The sequence below is a fragment of the Alnus glutinosa genome, chromosome 9 (genome assembly GCF_958979055.1).
Source record: "Alnus glutinosa chromosome 9, dhAlnGlut1.1, whole genome shotgun sequence".
NCBI lineage: Eukaryota > Viridiplantae > Streptophyta > Magnoliopsida > Fagales > Betulaceae > Alnus > Alnus glutinosa.
The window spans coordinates 11,247,579-11,262,543 of record NC_084894.1 but is presented as its reverse complement, the minus strand read 5'-3'; the positions used below and the strand labels follow the sequence as shown (position 1 = coordinate 11,262,543).

The 14,965-nt window shown below is 37.1% G+C and overlaps 1 protein-coding gene across 1 annotated transcript; it reads right to left on the bottom strand.

Annotated features, from left to right (window-relative positions):
* Nucleotides 1-35: 35 nt before the first annotated feature.
* Nucleotides 36-13,090, bottom strand: LOC133878064 (uncharacterized). Its single transcript, XM_062316552.1, has 5 exons — nucleotides 12,779-13,090; nucleotides 5,282-5,346; nucleotides 5,134-5,194; nucleotides 3,830-3,976; nucleotides 36-323 (listed from the first exon to the last, which is right to left on the bottom strand). The coding sequence occupies exons 1-5, from the start codon at nucleotides 13,020-13,022 to the stop codon at nucleotides 199-201; spliced, it is 642 nt and encodes a 213-aa protein (XP_062172536.1). The 5' UTR covers nucleotides 13,023-13,090; the 3' UTR covers nucleotides 36-198.
* Nucleotides 13,091-14,965: the final 1,875 nt, after the last annotated feature.

Here is a 14,965-nt window from a genome sequence, read left to right as displayed (position 1 = left end):
TAGGGAAGCTTCTAATTTGGGTCTTAACAGTATCATTGTGGAAGGATTCAACCATTTCATTCATCAATTCAACTCATCCATTTCCTTTCTTTCAATATTCCAACCAAATACGTTTAAGTGTTGCAAAAAATTTCAAAAGCAGAAAATAGAATTTATTTATTCACTAACTATATATATTTTACAATCATATGCTCAATTTCAACTTGTTTCAGTAGCCTCAGGTGGGTTATCAGACTCTACTTTATCTTCAGATTCTTCTGCTTTGCTTGCAGCTTCCACATTTTCAAGCTTGGAAACGCGAAACATTGCCAAATGAGTATCCCCTAGCAATAAAAGAAATCCAAAGTTAAGCAGCTAAAGAATAAAGATGGAACTTCTGAAGCTCAGGAAAATATCCATCTGGAACACTTGAGATCTTAACATCTTATTGACTAAATGGCACGAATGGCAATCAATCCAACCATTTTTGGTGTCTTTCCACAAGATGACCAGCCTTAGAACCAGTTTTTAACTATAAATCTAAATGATTTGCTTAATGTGACAACCAAGATTGGATGGTAAAGATGGTGAAACAAGAGGGATTACGTCAGACATCTAAAAATAGCAGACTGCTCGACGAATTTTCAATTATCACAATCTATTCGGTTAACCCTAGTGTAGTTATTTAATACAAGTATGCTATACTCTCAACCCATAGATCATGACAAGCAAACTATTACCTTTCAAAAATACTTCTTGAAGCCATCTAAAGAAAATTCAATTATGCGAAAAATAAATATATCATGCTTTGCATTTCCACCAACATGAGAAATTTAGGATCTATTGGTCCACTTCTATTGTCAAAGAAAAATAATCAAACCTTTTGAGCCATGATTTGTATTAGCATCTTTGTAGGGTTCTGGTTAATATTGCTGCTGACAACAACATAATTTTATTCTTCTCAATTCAAGTTTATTAAGTTGAAGTTATACTTCAAAGATACAAGGGAAATATGTCACGTGTACCCAATTCGAACAGAATTAAGTGTTGTCTTAGGATGTGGGAGTTTTGATTTAATTTTCTAGCCGCTTCATCTTTTCCATGGGAATTTGGAACCTGCCATTAGCATCCACACCTGGAAATAAAGTAGGCTTAACAACTTCAAGGCATCACTTTTTTCTATGGTTGAGTTTTAAACAGATTAAAAACACTGGTTTGATTGAATTTAATCATCTTTGGGAAATTATGGGTATGTTTGTTAATGGTTTTGAATAGTCCTTTTTTTTTTTTTGAAAAAGTTTTTGATGTGATATAAAGTTGTGAAGTGTTTTTGCTAGGGTCCACATATAAGAAAATATTTTATGTGGGGTCTACTTAAGAAAATTGTTTGATAAACTTATTAAAAAGTATTTTGCGTTTTCAAAGAAATAAATACTAAACATACTAATTTTGAGAAAACACAAACAAGTGCTGGACTAACTACTTATAAAATTATAAACAAAAAGTGGTCGTACAACAACCTTTAGTGGAGAAGAGGTGTAGCTGCTAGCTACCTTTTGTTAGAATGTTTTCAAAATTAATATAATTATCTATGTAGATCTTTGGTTTGAGAACTTAATGGAAGGCATTCAAAAGCCTTGGAAGAGGAGAGTCCCACATGGAAAAGAGAAGCAAAGGAAAGCATTTATTAATGCTAATTCACACCAAGCTATTGCTTTAAAGCAATACTTGTGTGTAGGCTCTAGTACGGTGTGAAGCACCTGACGTGCGCGTTACGCGTGTGCATGACTATGAGTTGTAAGGCGTTGGTGGTGCTTTTATAGCACCTTGATGGCAATTAGATCATGGCTGTTTATTTTTGGACGGTTGTGCTCATACGATCTAGTGATTTGATCTAGATCGTATGATGCTTCTAAGTAAGATTCAACAATAGGATATACCTTACTGTTAGTAATGTCAACATAAGATTAAATCAAGTTTGATCTAATTTTTAAATTAAGCAATCGTTACTAACAATTAAGATTTAACAGTTATAATTAAATAACCAATAATTATGATATTGATCTAATGACTGACAATCAAGATTAAGTGTTTGTTAATATCGAGTAGTCAGATTTTAATGACTGTTAAATTAGCAATTATTTTCTGTTAATTTCGAAAATACATGTATGTTAATGAATATACATTAAAACTGCCAAGGTGACACTATACGTAGCCCACTTACAGACCAGTTTTTTTACACTGAAAATATTATTTTCTTCTATCTCTCCCAAAGTCCTACTTTATTTAAAACTTGTGTCTATTAGGTTCTGTTTTTTTGCAGAAACAAAACTCTAATCTTCTTGCCAGAATAGTAAATCTAAGGGTGTTTTCACTGTTTTGGTTTGATTTCATTTTGTACTAAACACAATCAAACATTAGAAATTTTATGGGCTTCATTGTATCCTAGAGACGTATTTGCTATAACCCTGTACACACCAATTGATCAGAATTTGTGAGGGCAAATAGCTTCTTAAGTAAAGCAATGTTGTACTGCACCTTATGGGCATTTACTTTTCTGTTTATAGTTTCTGTTCTAACACACCTTTATCTAGCACAGCCACAACTATTTGGTTGGGGTGGCTGCGTGGCCACTATTAGCTAGCATATATTTGATTTGATTCAGCACATATTTAGCCTTAATTATAGCTGTAGATATTCTGTAATTATAGGTTTATTATACTTACCTTATTTGGTTTCCTAGATATTCAGCATTGTAATTCCTGTTCTATTTTCTAAATAAGATGAGAACCCTCATAGAGAGAGGTATTCAATCCAATTGACAGCCACCTCTCTCCTCAGTTGGAGTGGCTCTCTCTCTCTCTCTTTCTCTCTCTCTCTCTCTCTCTCTCTCTCTCTCAAGTTAGCTCCCACATATGAAAAATTAAGCACATGTTTTGCACATGTTTTCTCTAAATATTCCTATAGGAAGATTTGAAAAGTTTTCTAAAAATGTGTTGTGTCTTTGTGTTTTGAAAAATGAATTGTTTGTTAAAGGTTTTTAGAAAAGTGTGTTTTTGGTTTTAAAAAGAGAACAGTATTTTTGAAACCGTTAGCAAACAAGGCCTACACTATTTCAGCTGATATATATTATCCTGCAGAACAATAGGTTGTTCCTCTAAGACTCAGAACTTTGTTCTGCCTAAAAAAATTCTGTTTGAACTACAATTACTTGGGGGGAGACCGTCTGACTGTGCATACCACATAATTGAAGATGTTGCCAAAAAGAGAGTGGGACCTCAGGACTACCTTGGATCAAAGTCAATGTTCAAAAAAAGTTCAAGGAGATGATATCATTCTAGAGAAGGAAAGGTTTTGATTTTCTGTTCTGGTGGTAATTTGATACTATTGAGTCCAGATGTATTTTAGAAGGGCGTGTTTAGCTAACCAAATTCATTTTGAGGAGTTTTAAACAGATTATGGGTTTCATGGGGCTTGAGTTGGACTATGAACAAGACATGGTACTGCATATTAATTCTTAAATCTATAACAATGAGAATCATCTTTGGGTTCCCTATTAGCCTTGGTGGAAGACAACATTCTCCCACTTTTACACTAGCAGGATTCAGAAGGAATGGAAATGACATCTACCATCAACATCATAACCCCAAAAACATATACATACAGAAGGTAATGAGGGGTGACTTAATTTATGGTTTAAAAAGTTATAGTTTTTTTTTTTTTTTTTGATAAGTAGTTTAAAAAGTTAACAGTTGGAGCTCATCAATGCAGCAAAACGAAATAAATGAGTGGATATGCCAGAAAGAAAGATTGGAACTAAGTAAATATGTTTAAGTTAATGATACGGTACCAAATGTAACACAACTTCCGGGTGGCACAGTAGCAATAACTCCAGGTCTCAGCCGCTTGTCATCAATGAATGTCCCATTGGTGCTATCCAAATCTGTGACCAAGAGATTCCCTTCTTTCTTCTGAATGCGGGCATGCAGACCAGATACTGTTAAGTAGGAAAGAAATGTTTCAAAATTTCATAATTGTTGTTATGGAATTAAATAAAAAAAAAATTTTAGCTCCAGTTAAAAATATTAATAAATCCACATATTTATAAATGATAAATTAGTTGATTACAATTTCAAAACGAAACTATATATATATATATATATATATATATATATATATATATATATATATATATATATATATATATATATATATAGAAGTACTTTGGAAGAGATTCTATCCTCGTTCTACCTTACTTTGTACTTTTGGACTACGGCTTATATCCACCCTTTGTCTTATACTTTTACTGACTTTCTCGCTCGCTTTTCTCTTTCTAATTAGATGTTTCCTTGTATACTCCAATGTACCAAGGGGTGCCTTACACGCTTTTTTAATGAGATTGGTTTCTTACTTATCAAAAAAAAAGAAAAAAGGAAGAAGCAGAAGAGGTAAATGGCTTTAATTTAGACTAAAAAAGAAACGAACAGACTCTTATCTTTAGAAAAGATCAACATATTTAATTCAGCTAGTGGCGTTTGAAGGAATGTGATGGTGATCACACCATAATAATGTGCGCACACACATACCATAACCTCCCATGGTAATAGGTTTCCCATGGGAGATGCGGCAGATGCCTGATCACCATGAACAGACACAACCCTTTCAAGAGATGTATCTGTTGTAACTCTTGAAGAGTTGAACTTGTTGTAAAGAGGCACTATTGCATGGGAGATGCATCTATAAAAGGATGCAATGGTGGTAAGTTTCTAATAACTTTTTCTCCCTCAACAGGTTGTCTCCCATGAGATCAACACCCTCACGGGACACACCACCATTCTCAAGTTCCAACAGTGTGGAAATATCAGGTATTTAAAATTATGCAATCCACAACACGCTCTATAAGGGTATGAAATGTTAGACCAAAAATGCAATCCACAACATCAAAAATTATGGTTAGAAGTCTTGCAAAGCCCATCGTCACAATTTTTAGTACAAAATGCCATTTCATAAATCTTTGTGATCACTTCAATGTTATTTAACTGTATGAAACTAGTTGGAATAGCTAGAAGGAAATCACATGGTGACAACCTTGAAACTTGTTTGATGGTGTATGACATAGCATCCGTGCTTCACAAGGGATTCAGGTGGAAATACCTGTTGCAACTGGAATCACCAAATCAGCTTTCTCAGGAACTCGGCCAACAGTCACCTCGTTCTAGATGGTGTCCAAATAGACAAGTCATCTTGTTGCATAGTTATGTTATACATAGAATTACCGTAAACAGATGCTAAGAGTACTTACAGAAACAATTTCATACGCATCTGGCATTTTGACCTTGAAGCCTATGTGCCTTGTATCTCCATCACCTGCCAAGTAGCAAACATGTAGACGAATTGTTATTTCTTAAACAAGAATGCATCATGAGAAGATTTCAACCTGAGCCAAATAATCTTAAGACTATTACTTAAAGTTTATCAGTAACAACAGCACAGAAGTTCCTCTTTTGTAACTTTTGAATGAAAGCACAAATCTGAGTCCTGTATTCCATGAAGAAAGGGAAATCCGAATTTTTGGTGCTATAATCTGGGTCTCTTATCAGACAGTGGTAGAAAAAAATGAAAATCTTCTTACCATTAGAACCCAACAGCTTGGAGTTCAAGATAGGAATTTTGATGCGGAGCATCCAAATAAAACTCAGCTCAATGACACATATTTTATGCAATTGTATAGGATACATGGCCAGTTGATAATAGTCCACTTGAAAGCCCCTATTTCAAGGCAGGCTACAAGTCAACCACTCAACCTGAGTTCCTTCTGCCGCTTTACTCTTTGGTAATGAGATATACAGGAGTTGATTATAAATGAATGTCATTATAATCAAGGGCTTGGCAGCCTTGATATGCTGACACCTTGAGAAAGCTTATCTTGCTAGAAGTGTTTAATCACAAAAGCATGTGATTGTTTATTTTGTTTGCTGTGAGTCCCTCAATTAATATAAGAACATAGATTATACATACTCCCATTTAAAGTGATTGATGTTTCAGAGTGAGTAGGATCAGCCAGCAATTTGCATGTTTTAAGTGATTGATGTTTCAGATTGAGTAGGATTAGCCAGCAATTTGCAGGCAAACTGTAAACCATATCACTGCTCCCACCATCACAGCATCTTCTACTGCATCACCTACTGATGCAGCATCACACATAGCCATTCTCCCTAAGGCAACTAAGGATGCATATCAGTCCAGTGACGAGCCACATCCTGGAGATATTGCAGCCATCAATGCTGCAATATCAAATATTCGAGAGATACCCAAATCAGCTGCTACCAAGAATACAGCCACCAATCACGATATAATCCAAGCCACCAAAGGAAAGACAGGAAACCATGACTTGCGCAATCTACAACGGAAACAAACAACTCACTATGGCAACACCCAGACTCGTGGAACTCAAGACAGCCTAACATGGAAACAAATGACACACTGCATGCCTTTAGAAAGTAGCCGTTGCACTCAACAAGGAAAGGAAGACAACCAACGATACTGTTTATGTAATTAGAATAATTCTCAGTTATTACTTTCTTTCTTTAGTTCTGTATAGACTTATATATAAGAATGTAATCAACCATAATATGAATCAAGTAATAGAATACATTTACGCTCACTCTTTTCATGGTATCAGAGCCTTTCTAGGCAAACGCCCAAAATCCTCTGTCTCTTCTCTCGACAAGTTCCCCTTCTTTTTCTTAGAAGTTTTTCTCTTTCCCGTCTCTTTTCTTCTGTGCAATGGCTTCATCATCTTCTGCAAATCTTCCTGCTGCTCTCACTACCTCTCCTCCAAACCTCACATTTCATGAAAAGTTGGAAGGTCCCAACTACTTGAGCTGGCTTACTCAATTCCTTCCTATCCTGCAAAGCCAAGATTCCATGGGCTTTGTTGATGGCACCGAGCCATGCCCTCCCAAGTTTCTGACAGATGAAACCAACAAACAAATTCCTAATCCTGCTTTTTCTATATGGCAAAGAAAGGACCAAACCATTCTCAGTTGGATCAACATCACACTCTCCAGAAAAGTTCTCTCCACTATCTATGGCTTAGAAACCTCTCGGCAGGTGTGGACAGCATTGGCTAACCAGTTTGCCAATCAGTCAAAGTCTCGCATTGCTAATCTGAAGAAACAACTACAAAGTCTCAATCAAGGATCTAAGAGCTGCTCTGATTATATTCATACAGCCAAAGAATGTGCCAACCAACTTGCTGCAGTTGGCCAACCTATGCCTGATGAGGACCTCATCACTTACCTCACCAATGGACTCAACTCTTCATTTAACAGCTTCATCACTACCATGTCTATCCTGACCCGAGACAAACAATTCTCATTTGAAGATTTTCAGGATGCACTGTTGAATCATGAAATGCTACTCAATCATCAAAAGACCCAAGCTGTGGACACTTCTTCATTTGCCTTGTTCAACCAGAAACAAGGTGCCAGATTCTTCCCTTCAAGACCTCGCAGACAGTCCTCCTTTCCAAAATATCCTCCAAGGCACTTCAACAACCGATCCTATGCTGCAGCACCAACTCCCAGATTTAATGTTGTCCCTCCACCTGCTAGCTACTCTGGTTCCCCAAGATTCCCAACCCCTCGTCCTGCACCTGACTCAAGGCCGATCTTCTCCTCAGCACCCTGAGTTCCATGCCAAATCTGTGGCAAATTGAATCACATTGCACTCGATTGCTTTCATCGAATGGACTACGCTTTCCAAGGCAGGTGGCCACCTTCTTCCCTCCAGGCTATGGTATCTCAATCCCTTCCTGCATATGAAGACCAAGAATGGTATGCAGACAGTGCTGCCAATGCCCACATAACCCATGATCTTGAGAATCTACACATTCAGCAGCCGTTCCAGAACAATGAAACTGTTGGTGTGGGAAATGGGGCTGCACTTGCCATAGCAAACACTGGTTCAACTACCCTTATCTCTCCTCATAATAAATTTCAACTTCACAATGTGTTGCACTGCCCCCAAGCAGCTGCCAATCTTGTCTCTATTCAGCGCTTTTGCTTAGACAATGCATGTTATTTTATTCTCACAGCAACTAATTACTATATTATTGATCTGCAGACACAAACACTCCTGCTGGAAGGAAAGAGTGAGAATGGCATGTATCCTCTCAGGTTTGGGAAGACGCTTCACAAAGACAGCAAGTCATTCACGGCTTTGTTAGGAATAAAAACAACCTCGTTAATTTGGCACTTTAGACTAGGTCACCCATCACCTGAAATTGTATCCCGAGTAGTTAAGGACAATAATCTGCCTCTGTCTTCTTCTTCCTCTGAAATCAATAAAGTTGTTTGTTCTGCTTGTCAATTGGGAAAAGGAAAAAAACTACCATTCCATGCTTCTACCCGTGTCTCTACATTTCCTTTACAACTTATCCATACAGACATTTGGACTTCTCCTATCCTATCTCACACTGGCTTTAAGTATTATATTGTCTTCATTGATGATTTCTCTAGATTCACATGGATATACCCACTGCATCAAAAATCTGAAGCATTTACCATCTTTACTCAATTCAAGGCCCTGGTAGAAAATCAGTTTTCCACCTCCATCAAACAACTCCAGTCTGATGGAGGAGGTGAATACACTTCATTGCAATTTCAAAATTTTCTTACTGAGCATGGCATAGCCTTTAGGAAAACCTGCCCTTACACCTCTCCTCAAAATGGTATTGCTAAAAGAAAACTCAGACATATTCTAGAGACAGGCCTCACTCTCCTAGCCCATGCTAATCTCTCCAAAAAATACTGGGTTGACTCTTTCTTAACTGCTGTCTACACTATAAATCGGCTTCCCACTGCAACACTTAACTTCCTCTCCCCTTTTGAAAAACTACATCAGAAACCTCCTGAATATCAGAACCTCAGGGTCTTTGGTTGCCTCTGCTATCCCCTACTTCGTCCCTACAACACTCACAAGCTTGACTTTAGATCCAAACTCTACATTTTTTTAGGCTACCAATTTGCAGGCTACAAGTGCTTGGACCCGGTGACAAACAAAGTGTATCACTCTCGGCATGTTGTCTTTGATGAATCCTCATTCCCTGCCAAGGATCCGGCTACCTCACTGCTTCCTTCTCAGCTCCCATCCACAGGTATTTCTGCACCTTCTTGTTTATTTAATCCCTGCTCACTTCCTGTTGACACTACTTCTCCCATTCTAGATTCTGTACCCTTGCCAACCTCTCAGTCCCCTTCAGACATTCCTCACCCACCCTCATCATCAGTTTCTGCACCTGCGTCCCTACCAGTTTCTGCACCTTCATCACCAGCCCTGCACTTGCGTCTCCTTCAGCCCTTCCTCCCCCATTCCCAGATTCTGCACGTGTCCCTACCAGCTTCTGCACTCGAGTTCCTGCCAGTCCCTGGTTCCCCTACACCTACTCCTCATTCTCTTGAATTTAACCCCAACTCTGTTACTTCCTCTGCCTCTCTGCCCTCCACATACCCACTGCTCCCCGCGTCTGATCCTTTCCCTGCTCCTTTGTTACCTTCCTCTCCTCCTTCTAGCCCTTCTCAGTCTCTTCATCCCATGACTACCCGGTCTCGCACTGGATCCCTCAAACCCTCTCAATTTCCTGGCTTCAAACTCTATCGGTCCAAATATCCTCTTCTTGGCTATCACTCTTCTCTCTTAGAAGCTGAACCCTCCTGCTATCGCAAGGCTGCCTCTGACCCTCGCTGGCACGCAGCCATGGCTGCTGAATATGCAGCTCTCATCACTAATGGTACTTGGACCCTTTGTCCCCGACCTGAGAATCAACATGTTATTCATAACAAGTGGGTGTACAAAATTAAAAGGAAAGCTGATGGATCTGTGGAGAGGTTCAAGGCCAGACTTGTGGCCAAAAGTTTCGAGCAACAGGCTGGTATTGATTACACAGAGACCTTTAGTCCTGTCATCAAACCAGCTACCATTCGGCTGCTCCTCACATTGGCTGTCTCCTATGATTGGGACATCCGGCAGCTTGACATTTCTAATGCGTTTCTTCATGGTCATTTGACAGAGGAGGTATACATGGAGCAGCCTGCTGGTTTTGTGGACCAAACTCAGCCTACTCATGTCTGTAAACTTCACGAGGCCATCTATGGCCTTAAGTAAGCTCCCCAAGCTTGGTACACTTGGCTTTCTAATTTTTTGTTGGATCTCGGTTTTACTGCTTCTCTGGTAGACACTTCTTTGTTCATCCATGTTTCTGGCAGCCTTAAATTATTTCTACTCATTTATGTTGATGACATTATTGTCACAGGTACTCATCCGCAAGTCATCCAAACTCTCATCACCCGCATGCAACATGAGTTCCTAGTTAAAGACCTGGGCCCCTTGAGCTACTTCCTTGGCATTCAGGTCAGCCGCACCCCTGATGGCCTTCATCTTTGCCAAGCCAAATATGTTGCTGACATTCTCCATCGCACTCACATGGCTGATGCCAAACCAGCCTCGCCCCCGTGTGCCTCTGGCTCTAAGCTCTCCCGCTTTGATGGTGCCCCCTTGCAGCATGTCTCTGAGTACCGTAGTATTGTTGGGGCTCTTCAATACTGCACCTTAACTCGCCCGGACATCGCCTACTCTGTCAATCAGCTCTGCCAACACCTCCACAGCCTTACTACAGCTCATTGGAGTGCAGCCAAGAGAGTCCTCCGCTTCCTCAAGCATACCAGTAATCATGGCATCACCTTCACCAAGACGTCGTTGCAACTTAACGCCTATTGTGATTCTGATTGGGTTGGCAGCCCAGATGATCAGCGCTCCACCTCTGGCTTTGCTGTGTTCTTGGGTGATTGTCTCATCTCTTGGAGTGCCAAGAAACAACCGGTAGTGTCTCGCTCTAGCACTGAAGCCGATTACCGGTCCTTGGCCATTGTCACTGCCGAACTCTATTGGATTCGAATGCTGTTTTCAGAATTGCTCATCCCTCTCTAGGTCGCTCCCATCATTTGGTGTGACAATGTTGGAGCTCTTGCTCTTGCCACCAACCTGGTCTACCATGCTCGCACCAAGCATATAGAGGTCGACTATCACTTTGTGCGGGAAAAAGTCCTAAACAAAGATGTCTCCCTTGCCTTCATCTCTACTGATGACCAAGTTGCCGATGTTTTCACCAAGGGCCTGCCATCTGCCCGTTTCTGCTCTCTCAAATCCAAGCTGACGGTGACTCCCTCCCCTGTCAGCTTGCAGGGGGATGTAAACCATATCACTGCTCCCACCATCACAGCATCTTCTACTGCATCACCTACTGATGCAGCATCACACATAGCCATTCTCCCTAAGGCAACTAAGGATGCATATCAGTCCAGTGACGAGCCACATCCTGGAGATATTGCAGCCATCAATGCTGCAATATCAAATATTCGAGAGATACCCAAATCAGTTGCTACCGAGAATACAGCCACCAATCACGATATAATCCAAGCCACCAAAGGAAAGACAGGAAACCATGACTTGCGCAATCTACAACGGAAACAAACAACTCACTATGGCAACACCCAGACTCGTGGAACTCAAGACAACCTAACATGGAAACAAATGACACACTGCATGCCTATAGAAAGTAGCCGTTGCACTCAACAAGGAAAGGAAGACAACCAACGATACTGTTTATGTAATTAGAATAATTCTCAGTTATTACTTTCTTTCTTTAGTTCTGTATAGACTTATATATAAGAATGTAATCAACCATAATATGAATCAAGTAATAGAATACATTTACCCTCACTCTTTTCACAAACAAGTAAATGAATGATTTCATGACATCGAATAATGGAGATATAAATGCCTTGCTGCTCATTCTCTTTCAACATGAATTCCATAATTAAATTGTGAGAAGTGGAAAGAAGGGAAGTAAAGTGAATCAAATCTTTAACCACTTCTCATTTTTGGATATTTAACAAGGAAAGAAGTCAACAGAGATAAAGGGAAATAGGCCTCCATTACACTTCTGTACAAAACGGTGGAAGGAATTGTACATGTACAACATTTAAAGCATAGTGTACAAACAAATATAATAAACCCCAATTTTTAACACTTTCTCTTGTCTTCTTTTAAAAAAGGTTCTACAAAATTTACTACTGTTCTCCTCACTTCTTTTCTTTTGAGCTAAAATTGCCCAACATACTGTTAATTTTAAACCCAAAAGATTATTTAAAAATGAGAATGTTAGCAACAAATATGACATTGAATTGCTGGAAACTATAAATAAGTCATGGGGGCTCATTTGAAGACACTTAGTTTCAAGGTGCAAATTTACACCACCAAGCATGTGATCAAAGGAAGCTAACAACTTTTTTGCTGATCCATATGACTGGTTTACACATATTCAATTAGTAATGTTATTGTTATACAGTTGTCATAAGATGATGGGACAGTAAAAATCAACTTTTGGATCATCATGAGCTTGTAAAAAAAAATAAAAAATTAATGGCTAATTTGCAATCCAACATCATCCCAGTTCAATTGAATAGCATTTCTCATATTCAATAAGCATATGATCCAGATGGGTTTCAGAGTCTCTCGAATTGAGATCAAAATAATGGTCAACTGGCAGTTCACATTGGAATGATAAAAAAAAAATTGTACTTATCTCTAGATTTCTACTGCATTTTACCAAAATAGCAATTTTTACTACACAACCATCTTCCCCCTTTTTAGTCAAAAGCTCTATATATCAATCTTTTACAGTAATACGGAGAGAGAGAGAGAGAGAGATAGAGAAAGAGAGAGAGAGCTGACTGACCAACAGGTTCAAGAAGCCATCTTTCTGCAACATGTGTTGGAGGGCCTTGAGCTTGAGAAGCATGTATAGCTCTAGGATTCCTCTGCTGCCTTACTTTGATGCTAACGCCTTGCAACTGTGCGAAAAAGCTCTTAGAAGAGGACTGAAATGGAAGTGAACTAGAAGCAAGAAAAGAAGCTTTAGAATGTAAAGTTGGAGGCTTTGGAAGCTTGGCATGGGAAAGAGAATGGGCGGCTATTTCCATTTTGTTCACTCAAAGTTCAGCTGTGTTAAACTACTACAACGAGCTGTTTCATCATAGACAACATATTCATGTACGTTGGTCTGGATATCGGATAAAGAGCTTTTTGGCCGCACATGTGGCAGCCATTTAATGCTTTGACAGGGATTTGGATAACAAAATCTGCTTTTCAGCTTGTCAAAGAAATTTTTTTAGGATATTTTTTTGATTATGTTAATTTGTTAAACCTCTTAAATTGTAATCATTATTTTGAAATTAAATGATAAGAACTTTATCGCATTAATTTTTTTAATATATATATATATATATATTGTAAGCATAACATATAAAAATAAAATGCTATAAAATAAATAAGCAATGAAATTATAAATACTTCCAGTTATATTTTTGTTCAAGCGTGATGAAAAACGAAGAAATTTTCTGCAACACTAAGAATTCTGAAAAGATAAAAAATTTAGAAAGGTCTTCTAACCTATGCCTATGAGTGTACCGATAGATAGATATACATGGCTCTTTATATAGGTAGGCTAGGGACCCTCGTTATTAATTAAATAACTGATTATTCTCCTCCCATCAAGGAGAATAAATCAGAAAATTTAATATAAAAAACCGTTTTGATTTCATATAACTTAATGTGGAATAAATCATATTCAATCTTTATATTAAATCTTTACCGTTACGATAATTATTTAATTTCTATATATATATATAAAAGGTATGATAAATATTGAGATAATAAATTCTGGATTGATAAAATGATAATTACTAATGGTCTTGTTGGTACAGGGTTATGAGTTGGAAGTGATAGATGTGATATAAAGTAAAAAGAATTTGCATGGAAAAATGAAAAAAATTGTATTGTAGTGAATTTTTTTTTTATTTGAATAGTAATAAAAAATTATTGATGTGATATAAAGTTAGAATATTTTGAAATTTGATTATTTTTGAAAAAAGTGAAGGGGGGAGGATTTTATATCATTTACCAAACAAGCCCAATATTACATGACATCATTCCAACAATTTAATTTGAAAATAATAATTAAAATTGAAAAAAATATAATTTATTTTCATTTTACTTAATATAAAGATGAGTTACTGTATTGTTATTATTTTATTTTGCTTTATTTAATTGTATATATTGTGCCACGTGTATGATCCTTTTCATTTTAGAATTATTTTAGACTCAAGACTTTATTTTGTTTTATCTAATGGTGCACATGATACCACATAATAAATATGTTGTTATATCATTTAAAAATATGATATCAGATATAAGTTAAATGAAAAGAAAAAGAAAAAAATCACTTCTAATTCTTAATTTTTTATCACTTTCGACAAAAATTGTATTTAATCTTTAAAAAATGTCAATTTAGGGTATTCATTTTTCAATTTCAACCCTCTGATAGAATTTTCTGTTAAATCCTGTCAAAATTTTCAAAATACTCCTCATTTTTTTTATGAAAAAAAAAAAAAAATTGTTAGGATTTAGGTGTAGATCAAAATTTAATGAAAATTGCAAAAATACCCATGCCTGAATATTTCGAAATTTTTATAATTTTTTTTTAAAAAAAAAACCACATGAGTATTTTGAAAATTCTAACGGATGGTTAAAATTAAAAAAAAATTAAAAAATATATATTCTAAATTGACACTTTTTAAAGTTTGGATACATTTTTTCAAAACTGATGAAAGATCAAAAATTATAAATGCAATTTTTTCAAAAAAAAAAAAAAAAAAAAAAATCGACCATAAAATGACTCATCAATCCTTGCCTTAAAAGTGTAGAGGATTTTGATTCAAAATTTGTAAGCCCATGCTAGCATCAAATTTCTTATTTTATGAGTCCCACTAATAAGATTTTTTTATTTTTTTTTATTTTTTTTTATTTTGTCTACATGTTGGATAAATTTCAACGTTTACCACTCACAACACTTTAGAGAGACATA